The sequence below is a fragment of the Pseudorasbora parva genome, chromosome 8 (genome assembly GCF_024679245.1).
Source record: "Pseudorasbora parva isolate DD20220531a chromosome 8, ASM2467924v1, whole genome shotgun sequence".
In the NCBI taxonomy this organism is placed as follows: domain Eukaryota; kingdom Metazoa; phylum Chordata; class Actinopteri; order Cypriniformes; family Gobionidae; genus Pseudorasbora; species Pseudorasbora parva.
In genome coordinates this window covers 32,065,641-32,088,581 of record NC_090179.1, presented here as the reverse complement: position 1 = coordinate 32,088,581, position 22,941 = coordinate 32,065,641, and the positions used below count along the sequence as shown (strand labels likewise).

The 22,941-nt window shown below is 38.8% G+C and overlaps 1 protein-coding gene across 10 annotated transcripts in view; it reads right to left on the bottom strand.

Annotated features, from left to right (window-relative positions):
• tenm4 (teneurin transmembrane protein 4) overlaps positions 1-22,941 on the bottom strand; it is a 294,119-nt gene that overhangs the window by 58,436 nt on the left and 212,742 nt on the right. For 8 of the 10 annotated variants that reach the window (XM_067450936.1, XM_067450931.1, XM_067450930.1 and 5 more), the window contains 6 exons: positions 18,073-18,192; positions 12,497-12,758; positions 9,187-9,454; positions 8,962-9,105; positions 4,552-4,801; positions 3,571-3,591 (listed from right to left, as the gene is read on the bottom strand). In XM_067450936.1, the coding sequence (XP_067307037.1) occupies positions 3,571-3,591; positions 4,552-4,801; positions 8,962-9,105; positions 9,187-9,454; positions 12,497-12,758; positions 18,073-18,192 (1,065 nt within the window). The remainder of the gene's footprint in view (positions 1-3,570; positions 3,592-4,551; positions 4,802-8,961; positions 9,106-9,186; positions 9,455-12,496; positions 12,759-18,072; positions 18,193-22,941) is intronic. The other 2 variants (XM_067450938.1, XM_067450940.1) reach the window with 1 other exon arrangement.

The window sequence follows — 22,941 nt, the reverse complement described above, 5'->3', positions numbered from 1 at the left end:
ACATCCAGAACCGATTAAACAAATCCCAGGCATGTTCCCATGAAACTCTGGGGCTGTTAGTACAAAATCCCAGTGGCCAATGCGAGAGTGTGGAAAAGAATAGCGTCAGGTCTAATGCACTGTCAGCTTCGATCTATTTTTCAGACCGACAACTGACCTTCTAGAAGATCGCTGCAAACAGGCTGCTTTGGTTGACCTGGGGCCGGCACGTCACTGTGTGGCTGCTGACCGTGTTGAATGATGTCCTCGGTTTGGAAGGAAGGTAAAATGGGTTTGTCAAGAAAATTCTCAATCCCATTTTGCAAGAATCTGCCAGGGAGTGTGATGCTCCGGGTTGATGCTTTTCGGTCTCAGCAGTCTCTGTGTTGTACAATGTGTTATTGGAGGCATGCGGCATTGTGTTTTCCTGTGATGAGGAGAACACCCTGACCTTCATAGGCTCCATCTATATTCAACGACTAAAGCCGGTCTGGGGAGGATAATTGGATTTTTCAGCATGTTGCTGTGACGATGGAGGTGAGCGACTCTCGTGGAAAAGGGGTCAGCGGGTATGTCAGAGAGATCATGGCCTTATTCTCTCGTCTGTGTGCACATACATAAACACCGTGGTGCATTTATTTGTTTTCACACACACAGTGATGACTGCTCTTTTCTGGTTACAAATATGACTTCGGCCCTTTCAGCAGTCGTTTCTACAAATGTACATTTCTAAAATGAATTATTGGAACATGTTCCGGTAAGTGATTTAGCTTGTACACCCTAAAGCGCAACTTTTACAATCAAAAGAACAACACAAACCTGTTCCAGAGCCATTAAAGCAGCAGCTACAAAAACACTGCAAAGCGTTTGTGAAATGTGAAAGCTTGGCCTACACATAGACTTGAGGTCCTGATGAACAAACTTAACGTTTATTCTTGAGTAACTATCACTGTAAGAAACCTTGATGCTGAAGGGGGAAGGAGAGTTCACCTCCAAGGTCTGCGGTATTATATACGGATGTGTTACAGCTCAGCTAGCTATCTTGCAATAAATTTGTTGATAAACTGCACCGCAATATTCTCTTCAGCTTGGGCATTACAGTACTCCAAATAAGACAACTGACTGTAGAATAACTTTTACATTAATGCGCACTAAAGCAAGTACACTGCAAAAAAATGCATTTCTTAATTTTGTCTTGATTCTAGCATAAATATCTAAACATTCCTACATTAAGACACATTTAGTAGACATGTAAAAATTATTGTCTTGTTTTGGGAAAAAATTATTCAAATTTAAGAGTTTTTGCTTAAAATAAGCAAATTAATCTGCCAGTGGGGTAAGCAAAATAATGTTTTTTAAGATGAATTTACCCACCCCACTGGGGTTATTTTAAGCAAAAACTCTCTTAATTTTGAGTTATTTTTTCCTAAAACAAGACAATAATTTTTACACGTCTAGTAAATGTTTCTTGTTTTAAGAATTTTTAATTGTTTGGACTAAACAAGACAAAAATACCAAGTAAGAAAATATTTTTTTAATTTTTTTTTTTATTTTTAGACATAGGCTACTTGAAAAAAAGGTTTGAAATCTATCAGAAATACAATGAAATATGTTCCCTAATAGATGGTGTCTAGAATGATGTCATTAATGACTCACCCTAATGTCGTTCCACACCCGTAAGACCTCCGTTCATCTTTGGAACACAGTTTAAGATATTTATTTTGAGAGCGTATTGAAGTGTATGCACAGTATACTGTCCATGTCCAGAAAGGTAATAAAAACATCATCAAAGTAGTCCATATGTGACATCAGTTAGTTAATTAGAATCTTCAATTCATGATTTAGATCGCCATTGTCACGTGATTTCAGCAGTTTGGCAGTTTGGCATGCGATCCGAATCATGAATCAATCCGCTGGTTCACAACTGTTTTAATCTTTAGACCAAACCAGAAGAGAAGACAATACTGAATGAAGTCGTAGTTTTTGTGATTTTTAGACCAAAATGTATTTTCAATGCTTCCAGAGATTCTAACTAACTAACTGATGACACATATGGACTGCTTTGATGATGTTTTTATTATCTTTCTGGACATGGATAGTATAGTGTGCATACACTTCAATACACTCTCTGACTAAATAAAAAATATCTTAAACTGTGTTCTGAAGATGAAGGGAGGTCTTACGGGTATGGAACGACATTAAGGTGAGTCATTAATGATATCAATTTCATTTTTGGGTGAATTAACCCTTTAAGGTCTGTCCAGTCCTGTTCCTGGAGGGTTTCTGTCCTGTGGCATTGAGCTCCAATCCTAATTAAACACACATGAACCAGCCAACTTAAGGATTTCTGCATTACTAGAAACTTCCAGGCAGGTATATATGGGAAAGTTGGGTCCCGCTGTCCTGAAGTACAAGGTCTCACCTCTTCTAAAATTTTCATTAAGCAATGTATGCCTATATGCCAGAGCATGTCGAAAGATCTGGCAGCATGACTGAGCATCAATTTCGCAAGTCCTTGCATTTCTCCCTCATGTCCCTGTGTTGCATCTTCCCAATTCAAATCAACTGTACATCTTAGCTGGCATTGCAAATATGCACTATACGACTAGCAATTTATTGCAGCATTTCACGTGTGCCCTCATCCAACAGCAACATGATGTGCAGCGCCCCCCTTTGTCTTGATGGAATCATCCACGGGAATGTCACGACCTGAGGATGCAGGGTTAAATGGAGACTTCATCATGAAGGATAGGGCATTTTTGAAACTCGCAGGGGTTCTGGGTTTACCCAACCTCTCTCCGGGAACTCTCTCATATCCTGTCAGTCATACCTGAGCATCATACTGCTAGCTGTCACACAGACGCCTGTCAAAACCCACGGCTGGTTGTGCCACACATCTTATATTAAGGGTTCGCAGCACCACAGGGAGGATGTGTGTAATATTTGAAAGCTTATATCGAAGTTTGATGACTGATGTTATTTTTTTCTTTTTTTTTTCTCGATACCATGCTGCCATTTGTCAAATCAAACATGTTAACGAACTGTGTATTCAGATCCGACAGCGCTTTGAATGTGTAATTTGTCATCGGCTGAAATATTATGCTGTATTGCGGGTAATGCAGCACGGGTATTTCTAATGGGCAGGGGTGGGTAATTATATTCTTTAAGGAAGCTGAGTCCCCTGAGGGCGAGAAATATTTAAAACGCTGATACCGGTCTTATGCTAAGCTCGTAACCGCTTTTCCATCTTCCTGTCTGACATTTCAAATTATGTGCCCTGACTCTGGTTTCCTCAATGTACACAATTCTTTAAGGTTTTTTTTTTTTTGATACGGTAACCCACTTTCAGAGTTAATCCATGCATCAAACGGTTCTCTGTTGATCTACAACACAAAGCTTAGTTGTAGCAATACCCCATTTATTGCTATCTGGTGGATAGGATGTGTTTTAATGCACTTCTTGGTATGCCTTAATTTAAGGAGTACAAGTATTCCACAGGCGGCTACAAAACCAACTGTACATAAAAAAAGAACTGTACAGAGATGTTCATTCATCATAACAAATGGTATTACTCTTAAGAAAAGCTCTTACCTATGTCTGAAATCTTTATTTCTGTACTTATCGAGAGCAGCATGAAAAGAAGAAAGTGGGAAAATAGAGGGTTAGCTTACAGAGTTAGTACTTAATTTATGCATTAAAGGGATAATTCAACCAAAAATCAGTCATTAATTACTAGCCCTGATGTCATCCCAAACTCATAAGACTTTAGTACATCTTCAGAACTCAAATGAAGATATTTTTAATGAAATCTGAGGGCTTTCTGTCCCTCTATTGACTGCTACGCAACTACCACTTTGAGGCTTTGAGATTGTAAAAGTAATCCAATCGAGCGGTTTCGTTCACATTTTCTAAAGAGACTCAATCACTTGATATGATAAACAGATTCAGTCGAAGTGTTTACTTGAACTTTTTGAAGCGTCAAAGTCGTAGCTCAATGGAGCGACAGAAATCTCTCAGATTTCATCTTTATTTGTGTCCTGGGTTGAACTAAAGTCTTACGGGTTTGGAATGACATGAGGGTGGGGGACATTTTTGGGTAAGCTATCCCTTTCATGTACAGAGAAAAGGTTAGAGTGGTAAATCTATACTACTATAGACAGCTCTACAAGCATATATACACGTCACAACAAATAGAATTCATTCCAGCATCGCTCACACACTGGATGCTGACTAGGCATGTGTCTCAAAATGTGTCTCAGTCTGTTCTGCTATAGAAAAACAATGCTAAATGCAAATAATGAAAATGCAACCAGCCATGTAATTCTGCAGAGTTAAGATAAAAAAGGGCTTAAAAGGGATAAGAAAACTTAGTTCCCAAACAACGTTCCCAAATACTGCTCAGTCTGTTCAAACATTAAAGTGAGACAGGAAACGTCAATCCAGTGCTATACGAGTTGAGCTCCAAGATGCCTTTTGGATTCTGAGCAACTTATCTAATACGATTTACAAAGCAACCTTCATTTGTGGGGTAGGCGAATGTTTGTGTATCTATGCACATGCAGAATGCCAAACCTGAGCTCTAAGACACTCGTGACATTTCCTGTGGTGAAGATCCGACGGACGTAGTTGAAATCCCCCACGTACAGACTGCCATCCGACCCACAGGCTAAAGCTACAGGTGCGAGCAGCTTATTTCCGTCGGCCAGCCCGTTGCAGCTCGGACAGGAGATGCTGCGCCTTCTCCCGTTACCCATGATGCTTCCGATGACCGGGGGCTGCTGGGAAATGAAGATGTTCTCGCCGTTACCTTTGTGCAGGATACCTGAGTGAAAGAGAGAGATGCCATAAGCATTTTGTCCATTCATTGTAATCTACCCGAATCCATTCAGAACAACCTTCACTCGGCAGTAAATCAACAGGTTTTGTCGGATATGAGAAGCCGAGGTTTTGAAGCTGATTCAATTCTGCTCAAATTTAATGACATTAAATGTATTTGTATGGAGCTTTTCTCTGTCACAGAGCTACAGTACGGCTGCTGGCGTTTGAGAAAGGATTTCGCTAAATAACCAGGCCGAGATGTGCTAAACGGAACTGAATTAATTTATCGGAAGGAGGTGTTTTTCTCTCGCACAGCCAGGTGCTTCTGTACAGAAACCAGCTAAGTAAAAGTCCACAGTCACAGCAGGAAAGAACTTCCTCTTATTATCTGTATTGCAGTCAATCTGAATCTTCACCGCATGCCTCAATGAATCTCAGATGCTGAACAGCTCGCCACAAACGCCATTCAAAAGTGGCAGAGTGGCAAAGTGCATGAAACTCAATTTCGAGTAATTTTCATTCTGTACCGCTTTCTCCCCGAGCACCTGTTGAACCACGCTGTGTTTTAAGAGATGCTAAAAAGCAGCATTTTCAGTCTGTCCATGCTGATTGGATAGAAATAAGGGTGGGTTCACTGGAGCTGGTGCACAGACTTAGGGCTCTTTTTCAACGATCTGAGCGCATGGCGCAGGTGCACTTAGTTGGTTCGAATTTACTTTGCTAGTTTAACATTGAAAAAAAAAACAAAAAAAAAACAACATTTGGAAAAATATGTTCGGTCCAAAAGGGTTGTACCTTGTCTCTTAAAGCTGCATTATGTAGTATTTTGGCAGTAACATATCCAAAAACCACTAGGCCAGTGTTATATATTTTGTTCAGTTGAGTACTTACAATATCCCAAATGTTTCCAACTATTTGTAAATTGTGAGAAAATAAAGGAGCCAGGACGTCGGAGGGATTTGCCTCTCAATCACGTCATATCTGCGTTACCCTCGGTTTCTGGCATTTCCATCAGTGTGTACAAGTGAACACACAGAGTAACGTCATAACATCATTTTAAACACACTTAAATGTATCTAATATGATAAACAGAGCTGCGTTACCTCATACTCACGACTGGGAAAGCAGAAATGGCGCCGTCGACTGTGACCCGTCATAATAAAAGTCCTGCTGTTTGCGAGGAGTGCGTTTGTGAACAATCGCTCCAGTGGCCTTGCTCAGATCCCTCAACACTTTGCCCTACTCTGCTTCATACTACAGTAACTTTAATAATCGCATCCATGAACTTGATTTCTGCTCGAGTCATATCCCGACTGGGGAGGTGAAAACCACATGTCCCAAGATACTGAGCTCAAACTTGGCGTCATCAAACTACGCCTTTGTTTTGAATAGGCGCCCTCTAGCGGACTGACAAATTACATAGTGCAGTTTTAATGAGTCCTGGGTGAGTTTTAGGCTTAACGTGCAATATACCAATCAGAGTCTCATTCCCATTCCCTTTAAAAGCCAGTTGTGCTTGCACAATGGCGGATTTGCTATTGACATGGCGGAATTTACAAGCAGAAACACTGAATGCTTCCCCAGAGAGGAATCCTTTTATTTTTAATATTTAAAAATGCTTCCGCATGTACGCATGCTGAGCACGCAGAAACGTTTGTACACAAAACAAACAATGTACAATCGAAAATGTAGTAATTTCGCTTGAATTTTGAAAATTCTCTTGAGGGGGATTTAATTTATTTCAGTTTTTATACTTTTTTATTTATACTTTTTATTATTTATTTATTTATTTATTTATTTATTTATTTATTTATTTATTTATTTATTTATTTATTTATTTATTTATTTATTTGCAGAGCCTGGCAAAATGTGTTGGTCAGTTTTGGGCAGCAATTATAATTTTTTGTCCGATTAAATTGCTAAGATGTACAAACTTTTCGCAAACCCTGACGGATGTTAGTATGTTTGGAGGTTGTATTTGCATGTTCTGTGTCAATATAGTTTTAGGGCAAAAAAACCCAACAACGTTTCAGTTAATATTCTGCTTGAGTTTCATTCAGGTGTATGAACTGAAACGTTTTCAATTTTGCTTGAGTCATGTCACTCATTTTCTTTCAGTTTTACACATTTCTTTTGAAGAGCCTGAAAAAAATTGTTTGGCCGTTTTTTGTCAGCAATTTCATTTCGCACGGGTTGAGTTAAGTTCTTTTCAGGCCTACAAATGAAAACTATTACTGCATACGTATGGAGCCAAGGAGAGGCAATTAAAATGATGACATTAAAAGAAGCTTCAGTGTAACTGAAACAGTCACCTGAGAAAAGAGAAAGGAAGAGGAAGTTGACACTTGGAGATTTTGAGAAAATTTTACCGGAAGTACCCATGTCGACAGAGCTGGGTTTTAGTGACAGACCAAGCTGCCACCTGCGTTCCTAACACTTGTGCAACAAGTACGCCTCATTTACTGAGATAAGTGCGCCGGTGCGCTGGCAGAAGAATATTTGACAGGAACCAAATGGAGCAGTTTATGCAATCACTGATTTCAGAGACAATTCAGCAGCAGTGGAAAAATTGGCCAACTCCAATAAGGTCCTGTCATAGAAAAAACAGCTTCGGCTGGCTGAGCTGGAGCTTTAAAAGACAATTAATATTCAGTGATATTATCGTTATAACTGCACTGACGCTATTGTATGAGAACAACATTTGAACCGAATTGAACTGGATAATGATACTGCAGTCTGCAAAGCTGCTTATAGCTGAATTGAATTGACAGTTATTGAACAGAAGAGAAACAACACTGAATTAAATTGAGCTAAATAAAGCCACTATTATCTTCTGTAGAGCTGCTTTAGCTAAAACTTAATTTGCTTCATAATTGAAGAATTTTACAACATTAACAATTGTCCTGTTTATTAGGTTAAGCTGCTTCGAAACAATTTGTATTATATAAAGCGCTATCTTGTATAAATTAATATTATAACTTATCACCCCAGTCCAAAGGTATTTCTTTCATTAATGACTCACCCCAATGTCGTTCCACACCCGTAAGACCTCCGTTCATCCTCGGAACACAGTTTAAGATATTTTAGATTTAGTCCGAGGGCTTTCAGTCCTTTGAATGTAAGTGTATGCCCACTTGCTGTCCACGTCCAGAAGGTAATGAAAACATCATCAAAGTAGTCCATATGTGACATCAGTTAGTTAGTTAGACTCTTTTGAAGCATCGACAATACATTTTGGTCCAAAAATAACAAAAAAATATGACTTTATTCAGCATTGTCTTCTCTTCCGCGTTTGTTTTCAAACCTCAAATAAAGAATCAAACGGTCGTAAATCAGCAGATTGATTCGTGATTCGTATCGCAAATGTCACGTGATTTCAGCAGTTTGACAGTTTGACATGCGATTTGAATCATGATTCATGATTCTTTGAATCTTTATTTGAATAACACGGAAGAGAAGACAATGCTGAATAAAGTCGTATTTTTTGTAATTTTTGGACCAAAATGTATTGTCGACGCTTCAAAAGAGTCTAACTAACCAACTGATGTCACATATGGACTACTTTGATGATGTTTTCATTACCTTCTGGACGTGGACAGCAAGTGGGCATACACTTACACTAAATCTAAATATCTTAAACTGTGTTCCGAGGATGAACGGTGGTCTTACGGGTGTGGGACAACATTAATGAAAAAAAATTCATTTTGGGGCGAACTAAACCTTTAAGATGCGTTTTGGTCAATTGGATCACAAGTAGACGAGAGAGAAACATTCCCATTTATACCTGCCATCTCTTATGATTTCTGATTTCTTTAAGGGGAGGGTCTATGGGCGCGTACACTGGCTTTTGTATATATATATATATATATATATATATATATATATATATATATATATATATATATATATATATATATATATTTATCGATCTAATGGATGGAATAAGCTCACACTATTTACATATTAACGTGACTGGATACGATGGGAAAACACGGAGAGCAGCATCTTTCGTTTCTGCTCTGATAGCCGCAAGACCACACCGGACACTGTGAGTGTGTGTTAGAGTTCAGGAATACTGAGAGAACGTCATGCTTGGTATGTTTTTTGTCTTCAAAATGAACTTGGGTCTTCAGCCAAGTCTTCTTTCTTTGTGTGCCAACTCACCGCTTTGGATGTTCAGCGCATGATGTTTGTCCACGCTCCAGCCACCAAGGTTGGACGCAGTGGTCTCATATCCCTGGAGGACGGCTGTCCGCTTCTCCCAGAGGATCAGATCCGGGCAGGATTCGTACTCAAAACCCACGGACACTAGCAGGAGTGAAGAGGAAAAACGTTGAACTTGAGACTGACAAAAGCCTTGAGAAATTAGCCACTTCATTCCGCACTCACCGAAAGCCTCAGAGAGCCCATACACTTTCTGGCTGTAGACGTCTGCTTTGTCCCAGACAAAGTCGTAGGAAAGGTTTGGCGCAGCTGAAAACCACTTCCTGAAGAGTCTTCCCTCGACGGCCACCATGAGGTGAACCTTCATCAGGCTGAACGGGATGGTGGAGTGGGTGAGGGTGATACGCAGGAGGGACTTATACCCCGACGTCCGGCTGCTCAGATAGCCCAAACGCACGTCTGTCCCTGGGATCCACACTTCCTCTTGGAGGGTCTGGGGAGAGAGGTGAAAATGTTGATATTAGTTACAACAAAACAGAGCCAACATTAACAAATCTTCTAATTTTGTGGGAGATGCACCCCGCTGAGAAGTGTTTGCATTATTTAGCATCTTCTGTATATACGCAAATGAGAATGAATTCATTTCTTCACAGCAAACATTTTATTATACAGTGCAAAAAAAATATATAATGTGAATCTAGGCCATATTTTACCTCAAAAAGTAAGAAAAAAAGCTATTATATTAAAAAGATTCTATTAAATATGCAGTACACTATAGTTTGGGTTTGAGAAGATGTTTATGCTTTATATTATGCTAACCAGGGCTGCATTTATTTGATAAAAAATACAGAAAAAAATGCAGAAATATTGTTAAATAATATGTATGAATATTCAACATAAATATTTTATACATTAATTTATTTTAAAAAGTTATTTATTCCTGTGATGTCTAAGCTGAATAATTACTTCAGTCTTCAGAGTCACAAAATTTTTCAGAAAGCATTGTCGCTCAAGAAACATTTCTTATTATTATCAATGTTGAAAACTGCTTTTCATATTTTTTTTTGTGAAAACCATGATAAGATTCTTTGATGTATATAATGTTTAAAATAACAGCATTCATTTTTAAAACCTCACTCTTTTATAACATTATGAATGTTATAATGTCACTTGATTCTTTTCATGCATCACTGCCGAATAAAAAATAATAAGTTCATTCATGGAAATGTTCATTATTGTAATGTAAGGGGGGGGGGGGGGGGGGGGGGGGGGAAATTTAGCAGGACATAATTCTCACAATATTGCTAAATAATATTGCCCTAATAATATGACTAGACCTGATATAAGCTAGATTCTTATTATACAATTTGCAAAACATAATACCACTTTTGATTTTGGGGTTAAATGTGATACAGAAATGTTCAAATCATTTTTTGTTTACAGTCTAAAGCACTGTATTGCTCTTTTACAGTGTAAAGCAATATATACATCTAAGTCACACGGCATCATTAACAGCATCTTTGTTTTCTCATAGGAAGTCAGTTTGGAGACTCAGTGGCTCAGAGGTTTCTCATTGCTCACATAGACCTCTCATTAACGCTCAGTGTCCCTTTATCACAATCAGGCAACAGAGGCGACCAATAAACACAGCCGATCGTTACTGCGTCAATAAACACTGATAAGAAAAGCTTCTTCATAGACGTATCTGTTTGTAAACCTGTGATAACTCTGCGTGTGGGTGTGTGGATGCATATGTATAATAAGTGTGTGTGAATAGCCCACCTCAAGATTTGGGATGGGACAGATTTGTGCCGATATTAATAGCCCAGACAGCAAAATGCATGTGTGAGGCTGACTCGTTTATCTTGTTAACCAAAGGAGATGACAAAATAATTAGGAAAGTGGCACACAGGTATCAGTATTCAAAGACATACACATAAATATGTGCACATTGAAATATACAGTATATATATAAAATAACATACTCGCATACAAAAAACCTGTCACTCAAGTCCAAAAGACAGAATTTTTGTTTCCAGCACCGACTGTGAAGCTCCTCCAGGAGTCAGACTCAAAAAGCCTCCATGCTGCTTTCGTCTAAATGTAATTATCGTTCTTCAGAAAATGTCTGGCGTAGTAAATTGGACTGTGTATCTCTGCCCAATTACACACAGGAGATAAAATCACAGGACTGCCACCCGAGACAGAGCCTCCTCCAGTCCCTTCTGATGTACATTTCCCAATATCTGCTCCTGCTGTCTATCAGAACATCATTACGAACCAGCACTAGCCTGGAATCAATTGTGGCAAATTACCACGTTTTTTTCCCCATCTGTCTGAGAAAGCAGTTCCCTTTTCAACTGTCTGCAAGTGTCAGACTAAACATTAGTTTTAAAAGATAAAAATAAACACAAAAAATAGAGTGAAACATTCATAATACCAAGCTTCTTAAATACAACACAAAATGGCATTTACAATGCATCTCAGTCATGACCAAATGGAAGCAAAATGTATTCTTATGTTTTTCTGCTCGAGTAAAACGAATTGAGAAAAAAAGTAGGGTGGGGATTCAGAGCAATTCATTGTTTGTTGATTAGATGGAGCCAGATCTGAATGTGAGCTTAAAGCCAATTGTAAGAAAGGGGCGGGGTTTAAGCTGAATCTATGATTGGAGAAGTCCAGCATGTCATTAAAGAAGATGCCATTTCAATAGAATATCAAGCATAGACTGTAAAAAAAATATATGGAGTGTCCGTGATGTTCTGATGTGCAGTTTTGAAGCGTAATGTAGAGACGAGCTGGCCGTTGCCATCTTGGCAACGCGTCATCGCACGTCACGCCCGGATAACAAAAACAGGACAAAGAGGCGAGACGTGGGCGGAGCTGAGGTGACGCGATGACTAACAGACATCATTATAAATGGCTATTCACCTGTCACTCAAAGTGACCACGCCCTTAATTATGCATAACTTTGAGGCTTATTATAATGTAAACAAAGGAGTAATAAAAAAACAATCACCCCCTCAAAGTTGTCATGAAGGGCAAAATTTGACATTTAGACCAAAAGTACAATTTGTACCAGACTGCAAACATGTTTTTTTTCTGCTGTAAAGTTGGGCATTTTAACATGGGGCTAAATGAGATTCTGCTCCCTTCTGGAGCCTGTCTCTGAATTGCAGTTTAAGTTACTTCCGTACGGGCTTCAACAGAAACTGGGGGAGGTTGCCACTTGAGATCGCGTTAAGATATTTTTGAGTAAGAATTACAAGTAAAAAATAAAATTCAAATAATATATATATATGAAATTGTAAGTGTTTGAAAAATTGAAAGTGAAATTGTATTTCATGCATACTTTAACTTTGTAATATAATGTTTTCCAGTCAAACTGTTGCTAGCCACCGCCAGCGTTTTTGATAATTTTTACAAAATGGCCCCCAGATTTTTTTGATTGTATGAATATGCAATATAAGACAAAAAACAAAACAAAACGCGCTTTTGAGCAAAAAGCTGGCTCGTACTGATCTGTTTTCATCACCTGAATCTCTGGAACGACAGTGCCCCTCTCGTCGCAGGTCCCGGCGAACGCCGTCAGCGGGGCAGGCAGGACAATGGGCATGGGACGGGTGAAGCTGCTCAGGTCGCAGCTTGGGATATCATTGACCTCGTGTCGCATTACAATGGAGTCCATGACGAAAAAACGTCCCCATGGCAGCCACAAGGTGTGCTCCTGAGTGATGAACGGAGCACGCTCAAACCTCAACGCTATGGCCACGCCCCCGTTACTCACCAGGTCGAAGCTGAAACAGACAGGACATGTTCAGTTAGACACGGTTTATCAAGGAACAACTGTCACTGTTGTCCGCTTTTGCAGAACCTACATATTTTTTAATGTTTCTCAACGACCTTCAGAGAATATTTACATTTGGTAGATGCTTTTTTTCCCCGAAGAAACTTATAATTAATTGAAAAAGTAAAATTTTATAATTTTAAAGGTCCCGTTCTTTGCGTGTTTTCGAAGCTTTGATTATGTTTACAGTGTGCAATATAACATGAGTTCATGTTTCGCGTTTAAAAAAACACAGTATTTTTCACACTATTTACTTATCTGTACAGCGCTGTTTTCTCTGTCCTAAAAACGGCCTGATGATTTCCTTGTTCTATGAAGTCCCTCCTTCAGAAACACGTAACAAGTTCTGATTGGGCCAGCACTTCCCGTGTTGTGATTGGACAGCAGCTTAGCACACTTTGCCCGGAAAGGTCCCGCCTCTTACCATAACGGAGAGATGCAAGCGCTGAATGCGCGCTCTTCTCCACGTGGGAGAGCAATGAGACCACGCCCCCTATTGTGCGTGTTCTTGTGGGCGGAGGGTTAGTCAACAAATGGTTCTAGTGACGTCATTCATGCGAGGAAGTGCAGGGGTGTAGTCCAAACTGGCCGTTCGCTGTAGGCTTTGAAAGGGAACTTCTGTTAAATAAAATATCTCGCTTGGCATTGAACTTTGAGCTTTATAATTTTACAGGTATTATTTATGCTCCAACAGCAACATTTCACACTAACTAAAGTTTGAAAGATGGAATCGCGAAGAACGGGACCTTTAATGCATGTTCAGTTCGGTGGGAATCAAACCTATGATCTTGGTGTTTCTACAAGTATTCCATTTAAAATTAATTTAAAAACTGATGAAAAAGTTACAATACTGCTTGTACGCCCCAGTTTATGAAAAAAAAAAAAAATGGTTAAATGCAGTTTTAAAAATTAGGTTCTCATGTTAAACATTTCGATTTTTGGTTAGTTTTTTATAATGGCTTTTTGGTGAATTGCACTGAAGCCACTTAGTGTTTCAACCCAGATTTCTAACCTTATACGAGAACAAGGTTATGCTCTCATTGTTCTAAGCTTTTAATATTTGGGTGAACTATTATTTTAACATAAAGATTAATCATTTACAAGTTGCTCTACTATACTCATCACATCGTAATTCTCCATTTATAACCCATCAAAATTTAATAAAGAGCGATCTGATTCATTAACTTCAGTTACTTGCTAAAGTATGCCAACCATCACTGCCTTGAAAAATGGCGTTTTGATTTCCTATTCAGTGAAATTACAATGGCATTTCATTATCTCACAATACCGTTTACTTACATTTTAATCAACATTATTCACCGTTTCTCTGTACTGCCATCAAAACCAGACTTAATAAAGGTTGTAATTCATTATGTTTCGCTAAATGACAGGATTCAATTGAAAAGGACTAGGCTTCAGTTAGTTGGGACGGTTTTTATCTGGCAGCAACACAATGTGACTGTAATACAATGAACTACTGGCTCAGCCTAATACACTGTGCTTTTGAATTTGCATTAATAAAATCAGCATGAATGGGTGGTGTCGTTATTCTCTTTTGAGGAATGAACTGGCAAGATTCCTTGCCGCCGCAGTGGCCGCGCATACACCGGCGAGCGTCTTTGTTGTGTGGTGGAACGGTGCGCTTTGATAAAGGAGGTGAGAGGGGAAATGACATTTAAGGGAAGGGTAAAGTATTATTGATCTGAGCTGTCTGCGCTAACATAACTTTACAACAACACTACAATGGCAGCGCGCGCTCTGCATATAGAGTCGCTCTGATCAGAGGGCTCTGTTGTTGACGCCGCTAAACAGAAACGTAAAAGGAAAAAGCTATACGCAGGGTAGCGTTTATGCGGCTTGCTAGATGACTGAATGTGTACAAATCCAGAATGCTACTCTGATCTTCATGAGGAGGCACACCTTTACAACACGCTCCGGTAGACATGAAAGCAAAAATGCACTTTAGTGCCAAATACGCCTACAACACAAACAGCCGATTAGCAATACGTGATATGTGGACCCATTCGATGCGCTGTACTCTGTGTCTTTTGTTCTCGAGGTTGGCATAGACGCGGTGTGCATCTGTAGTCACACCTCACGCTGCTTGAACATTAATTCAACTACATATCCCAACGGGCCATTCACAGAGCTTTCATTGGCACGGCTGATAAACAAAGGTCTGCTTTGCCCTTGTTGTCGTGCCCTTGCTAAAATGTGAGCATTTGTCTGTGCGCTGTGGGAGTTTGAACAGAGCGTGCTTGTTGGGAAGTGTCTGCGAGAGAGAGAGAGCGTGTGTGCATTTTTATGCAGCGGAAGAGCTGACGCTAATCTGCAGTAAAAGCTAGCCGGCTAGTCACATGTGCTGAGAGACGTGCACACACACATATAAAACCATGACACGGGTGCGCGCGCACACACACACATGGCCCTAAAGGCTGCCATGCCAATCGATGAGCGATTCACAGGCTTGTTATCAATCACACAAGCACCTCAGGCAGGGGTGACACACTTTATTAGCGCGTTCAGCCTTTCAGTGCACACTTTCAAGGGACGTAGTGTTAACCCAAAGGGGTTAGCTAGATCGATGGGTTAGACCCCAAACGGGTCAAAGACACACACTTTTGCTCATTTTAACTGAACTTAGGCTATGTTCACACTGCAGAAAGATTGTCCTTTAGAGTTAGTAGAATATAGAGCCCTTGGAGCTAAATACAATTACATTCACACTCAGATTTGTTAGAAATGAGAATGAAAATTGTGTAAGCGGAACAGAAAATTAACCACAAAAAAAAAACAAAAAAAAAACATGGTTATTATTATAGCCATCATTAAACCATGGTAACCACAATCAACCATAGTGAATTTGTAGTAAAACTGTGGTTATACAAATGGTCATATAAAAACAAAAACATGGTTAGGCTACTACACTTAAACTATAATAAAACCATGGCTAATTTACTTCAGTTATTAAGTCATAGACATGATTTAAATATATGTATGCAAAAAACACATTAATTAACCAGACATAAATGGTCAAAATAAACTTTTTTTTAGCTCTAAGTTTATTCAGTTAGCTTACATGCTAACCAGTTAGCCAACTACTTTTGCATACCACTTGCTCATTAGCCCGACAGCTTTGCATACTGATTACTGATAAACCTATTAGTTTAGCTAACTATTAACTATTAGCCTGCTATCTTAGTATACAGTTGACTTGCTGACCTGTTCACTATTTGTACCATTTATTATTTGTAGCTACCACTAATAATGTTCCATAAGTTAAGGTTGGTTAATGCATTAAAGGAATAGTTGAAAATTCTGATGAAAATTCTGTCATCTTTCACTCACCCTCAGGTTGGTTCATTTACCTCGATACATTTCTGTGTTCTGCTGAACACAAAAGAAGACATTTTGAAGAAAGTTTGTAACCATGTCGTTTTATGGCACCATTTACTTCTATAGTAAGGGGGAAAAAAACACTTCCCACATTCTTCAAATTATCTTCTTTTGTGTTCAAAAGAGCAAAGAAACATATACAGGTTTGGAATAACCTGAGGGTGAGTGAATAATGACATATTTAAATGAAGTCCCCCTTTAACCAATATTAACTAACATTTGCAATGCAATACATTTGCAATACTAGCAATACATTTGTTACAGTAGCTGTGTATTAATCTTTGTTAACATGAACAAAAATACAGCTATTCATTGTTAATTCGGTACAGTATACATAATCAGGTATGTATAATCATTTTTAAGTTGTTTTAGAAAATGTGTCTGCTGAATATGAAGTGTAGAATGTTATATGGTCTTTAATAATGTTATCAAAACGCACACAAATGTTATTTATGCATTGTTAATGCAATTTAAAAAATATTTCAAAAATAAGTTACCTGGTTGCCTTAAATTTATCAGTTCATTGAAATTTTTTGAATTAATACAATGTACATTTTTGAGAATCGACAACATTTATTCAAATATTATTAAAAGATTTTGTAAGTAAATTGGGTAATTGTGTGTGTTTTATTTGTGATGACACAGTGACATATGCCAAATTTTTAAAGATTTATCATTTTTTTAAAAATGTGGTTCAGATACAATAATATTTTGAGTTTCTATTTATTAAACTAATTTCCTTCATTGTATCAATTCAATTTTTATATTTTATTTCAATTAAATAAAAAATTTAAGGCAACCAGGTTACTTACTTTTTTAAGTTAAACTAACAATATTTTTTTACATTGTGGAATGTTCTGAATTGTTTTAGTTGGATGTTCGCCTAATGTGTTTCAAATGTTATTTGTTACTTGTTTCCAATTGTTCAGAGAACATTTCAAAGTAACAATGCCACAATTATTTAAAAAAAGTTAGTTTTGAACATTTTAGCACAACTTAGCACAACAGTCTTAGAACAGATGTTGAACCTTTTTAATTATTTACAACACAGTAATGCAATAATGCAACATTTTTGAACAGGCTTTACAAACTCCCTTTTTGGGCGCAAGGGGGATTGAATCTCTCACTACACCGGTGTCACTTCCACTGCATAATCACATGACATCTTTTATGTCTATCGCCTTTAGCTCAGTGGTTCTTGATGACGTGACACAGCATTCGGCTCGCTCCTTCAGGGAGGGAGGGTTGCGTAAGTGACTCTCAACACATCAAGCCAGATGTATAATGGATGGCTTTTAGGATTTCCAGAGTCTGACTTTAGGCTAAATTTTGTATTACATGAATATCCACTGCATGTTACTTGGTCAATCCGACTCTAGCGGTTGATGGAGAGAGCGGAAGGATCTCTTTGGAAGTAAAGAAAAAGCAAAGGCACCAGTATAGTACTAAGCACAATCAAACAAAATCATTAAAGACAGCTTCCCCATTTTTAAGCAAGCACACAGGTGCATTGGTGATTTCATGCCGCACTGAGTCTGTTCTTGCATGGCTTGATGGGCTGTTGTGGGAGGGAGACCATGTGTTTACGAGCAAAGCGAGGGAAAAATAGAGAGTCAGGCAGATTTTATTTTTATGGCTACAAAAAGCACCATCCAAGCAAACAGGCAAAATGCGCTATGGTGTGCTGGGGATAAAATCTCCAGCACATTATACACCATTCTGCCCTAAAGAAAGCAGTTAGAGTGCACAGATGGAGGTTAAAGGTGCATGTATAATGATGGTGACACGAAAAATATCTAATTTGCATATATCATTTTAATTGCTGACCCAAATCTTTAAATATCATTTCATCCCATGCTGCAACCTACCTGCCATCCTGTCTGGTGATGGTATACCCATAGGCTGGTTTGTTAATGAAGCTGATATTTACACCGACCAGCGGAGTCCCATCTGAAGTCACCACTTGTCCCCGGATAACACAGGCATGACTGCGGGGTTAAAAAAAAAGAAAATTATAGTGTCGTGTTACACTGTAGAAAAGCATCAGATGCTATTTGTAAACACATATAATAAATTAAATGAATCCCACAGCTGAGGAATTCTCCACAGGGTTTCCTGTCTGAGAAGCAAAAGATAACAGACAATAAAATGGAATAGTGTTTGTGTCATTCCTGCTGTTTGAGAGAACAATGCGAAGGTATGAGTGCTTTCAGTCACAGCAGATATCTGGGCTTGAAACTGCCTCTATCTGATGTTATCTGTCTGCCTCGGGAGCTCCGGCTTACTGATCGATATGAAAAAGTCAAACACAGTTTCTTAAAATCCTGAACAAGTACAAAACAACTCCCTGCTACACACGACTTATGACTCATAGTGTTACAGATTTTTAATCAGGCTTCATGCTGTTCAGGCTGGAGATCATGAAGGATAAAAAAAAATACTACCTAAATATGTCTATTCATACATTTTGTCTGCAACTTAGATGAACAGAGTTATATGTTTTATTGATACATGCAGTTAATTGTTGCAATTAGGGCTAGAAATGTAAATATGATATTCAAGTCTACTGAAAATTGAATCATATACGAAAGTTAGAAGAATAAAACTTCAACTAGAGCAAGATGAATCATACTTTGACAACTGTGGTTTTTATGTGCACTGATAAAATAGAGGAAGAAGTGAAGAAAGACAATCTGGACATGGTCATAGCAAGAGAAAAGAGGCTTGATATTTTGTAAGTGTGGCTTGAGGCAAGTACAGTAAAAGAAAAAAGAAAAAAATGTCACAGCCTGAAATTTTTAAGTACAATCGACTTGGTTGTTTAAGTTATTTCAACTTTTATGTTAAGATTGTGTTAAACTGACTTAAAAAAATGAGTTGCATTTTGTATAACTTATTAAAAAAAGTTGAACATTTCTTAACTTATTTTGATTATTTAAAACCATATAAAAACACGTTGTCATAACAAATTGAACATATGATTTTTTACAGTGCAGTTCTGAATTTTAGAGCCATGTCGCGTTTATCAATATGCCATTTTCATGTCGCATTTTTTATTGGCTAGTCAGTTGATGTAGGTCATAGCAGCAAACACACTGAGATAATCCTGCTAAATTTCTGACACTGGCTTTGCTATCTTTGGTTGCAAGACCGTGACCGTTTGAACCTCTCTCACTGTACGACCACTGTTTAGAAGCCTCGACCACAGAAATCGTGATGATTGGTCATCTTTCATTTTGGATAGCCTAAGATTTAACATTGTGTACTGGGCATTGGGTATTAAACATGTGCCAGGTAGCGGAACAATTAACATGGTGTGTAAGAGGCTGGCCCCTTCCTGTCCTTACTGCAGGCAAGATCACAGACCCAACAATATCCCTGTCCCAGGGAGGCTAACTTTATGCTAATTTAAGCAGCCTCTCACCTTCAGCAGTCCTTGGCTCGGCTCTACGTCCCTGTAAACAAAGCTAGCAGAGATAGCGCACAAGTGCACAGCCCCGCAATGACTATTATCAGACTGTGAGCGAACTCAAGTCGAAAAGAGAGGGAGTGACAAAGAAAAATCCCTAAATAAAAGGGTGGAAAGATAGAAAAAGAGAAAGAGAGAGATATAATGTGTAAGCTTTTGTCTATCTACAACACTGCTCGAAGTGACAGTTTGATTTAGAGTATTCTCTTTCAGAAGGGGCAGCGACGCAAGTTTTCACAGAGTGCAGTGAGTGGAACTGTCGGCTCTGAGCCATGGCAAAATATGCTGAGCTGAACAAGTCCACGACAAATGATTTAAATATTGACATTAAACAGATCTGAAGAAGATAAAAGAGAAAGGAGGAACAGTGAAGAGGTCTAGACTAAAAGTCTAAAGTTCATATATTCAGCAAACCCCATGTCAAACAAGATTGGAATAGCAGAGAAACGCGCAAAGTAGGTTTATAAACAACAGACATATCACCCTGTCAGCACTGCGTTGACAACCGTGTAATTTCAGAGTATAGAGGCAAATTGTAGGCCACGTCTGACTTGATATTAGAAAAGACATCTTAAATAACTATGAAAGAAAGCATGCTAAACTGTCCTGAGAGGCAGCTTCTGGACGTGTTATACAAATTTTTTTACATACAGAGTGGTCTGAACATAGATATGTATATGTAGACAGAGACGCGCAGATGACACCGCAATCTTACAATGGTCAGCGTGTCATCACTCACAGTAAGAATCAATGATGCCACGATATTGCTCAGCTTCTCGTTGTGAAACCACCAAGATTTAAATTCCAGAAGAAATGGGATAAACTTCCAAAGATGAGAATGTGTTTTAAACTCAGTATTACATGTTTTTACTATAGTGTTTTTACTTTTACTTTTTAATGTCATGTTACTGTCATGTTAGCTGACGCCCTTCACCCTACTTGTTACATCTGCTGATGATTTCATATATATATATATATCAGGGCTGTCAATCAATTAAAATATTTAATCGGGATTAATCGTATGATTGTCATGAGTTCACTCATGATTAATCACAACGTAATAGCACATTTTTATCAGTTGTAAATGTATCTTAAACTAAGTTTAAATTACGTTTTTAACTGTAATCAACATGGGTATAGACAAATATGCATGCTTTATTCAAATGTATGTTTATTATTAGGACATTAATTTTGACAGCCCTAATGGATATTCATAAATGCATCTAACTACGGTTGCAGTCACCTTGTTCTCGAAGGTTCATGGACCGGCTTTGACTGCTCTAATATGGCGGATGGCTTTTGTATAGTGGCTCATTGAAACAGATGCTAATGACACATAAATCTATGGGTCTGAATGTTTTGAAGCATGACAGTGGGTTTGAGCTGGTTTAAGCTGGTTCTTAGATGGTCATGCGCTGGTTTAAGCTGGTCTTAAAATGGTTTAAGCTGGTCCTAAAACTCCCACTAAGGCTGTTCAAGCTAAATTATTAAACAATTTGTGCAGCGAGCTTCTTTACTACTTTAATGCTAACTATTAGAGTTGCATATGTAAAACTAACCACTGCACTCATTGTCAGGGCACTGCTAAGCATTAGGAACAACACAAAAGCACTGTTTACCAATTGCTGTAAATCCACTCAGCCTTTTTTCCTGTAAACAAACATGGCACGATTAGTGAGTACTGCTAATTACCTAAAAACTTTGTAAAAGGGGCTAAATATAAACATGCCCCCTCTCTTAAATTACATTTGTTCATTTTACAAATGTACAGCCCAGTACATCAGTATTCATCCCTTTCTCAGAAACTGCAACATTCTAAACAGGCTAAATGGAGAGAAATAATGGGCCATCTCAGGCCGCCCCCCTACGCCATTTCCACACGATGGTAAAAGGGGCTAAGTACACTCAGATGCAGCAAGCAAACAACTTGACCCAAGTGCATCTCCAGCCAAGCACATTTATTCTTTTGTGGGATCCACGGTGTGCAGATAAACAGAGCACATGCTGTAAAGGCTATAAAATAATTATATATTTGGAAAGTTCCATAAAGGTGAGTCTTGTAAAACAGGGATGACTTTGATCATTCCCATCCATGTTGCTTTCTTGTGGTCGATCATGTCAGATGTGCATTTCTGACATGTCTCCTAGCATGCAGAGGTGGTTGTGGAATCAATAAAAAGGCCTGATCAGGTGATGGCAAGGGGCTCTTTTAGACTGACTGTGGCTGTGTCTAAAAGGTCCATCTGGGCTGCTGTCAGCCTCTCTCATATCTGTCAGTAGGCGGCGGAATGAAGAGGTAATAAATAATATATCAGCCTTGATATTTTTAGGTGAATCGAGGTCTCCGATCTTGCGGCTGGTGGCCGACTTCTAAAGCTTTTATTTATTTATGCCTCTTTTTTTTTTCTTGGGAGATGATGACGACGAAGGGTAGGCCGAGACCCTCATCTTGAAATAATGAAGAGGGTATCGGGAGACTCCCTACCGAGCGTTGCAAAAATGTCACCTTGGGAAAATGCCACATGGTATTACAAGAGCATTTCATGAATACCGTCTGAGATGTCCACAAAAGGCGATATCAAACAAAGTCCAATGTTTCATCTTTGCATGAGGTTATGCGCATTGGACACTGTGACACAAGTTGATTGAGGGCAGCGTGATTTATGCAACAGAAGAACGTCTGGCAGATAGGACAGAGGAAATGAGTGCATGAAGGAGAGCACTGGACAGCTTTGAAGTGATCAGAGTCTCATTAGGATTGCGCAGATTAGACAAAGGGAGTTCGAACTTGCCAGAGGCTCAGTCACACAACGCAAAAGGCCATTCGGTCCAGAGCTGAACTGTGGGAAATGGCCATTTAAGAGATGGAAAAAAACAATACCCTGCTCATGTTCAGGAAAGGACTGCTCACTGATCCAAAGAAATTCCCACTTGATTTTTCAAAGAAATGAAGCAAGACAAGGCCTAAAAACAGAATAAGACCTCTTCGGCAAATTATGCCTTATGGAGATAAGAATCAAAACATTGACGCACCCTGGGCGACACCATTAGAGACATTCTCCGTGGAGAGCACGAAAAGATGCTCATTTTCTTGTTACGTTTTCATTTTTGCCTTTGAAATGTCAGCTCTGCTTTCATGAAAGGAAATGCGGGGATACTCTACGACATTTCAAAGGAGGCACAACTTTTTCCCAAGTCTCTAGTAGCATCTTGTGTGCTCATTTCAATTGAGAATAGGAAGAGAGAGAGAGAAACGAGACCAGTGCAT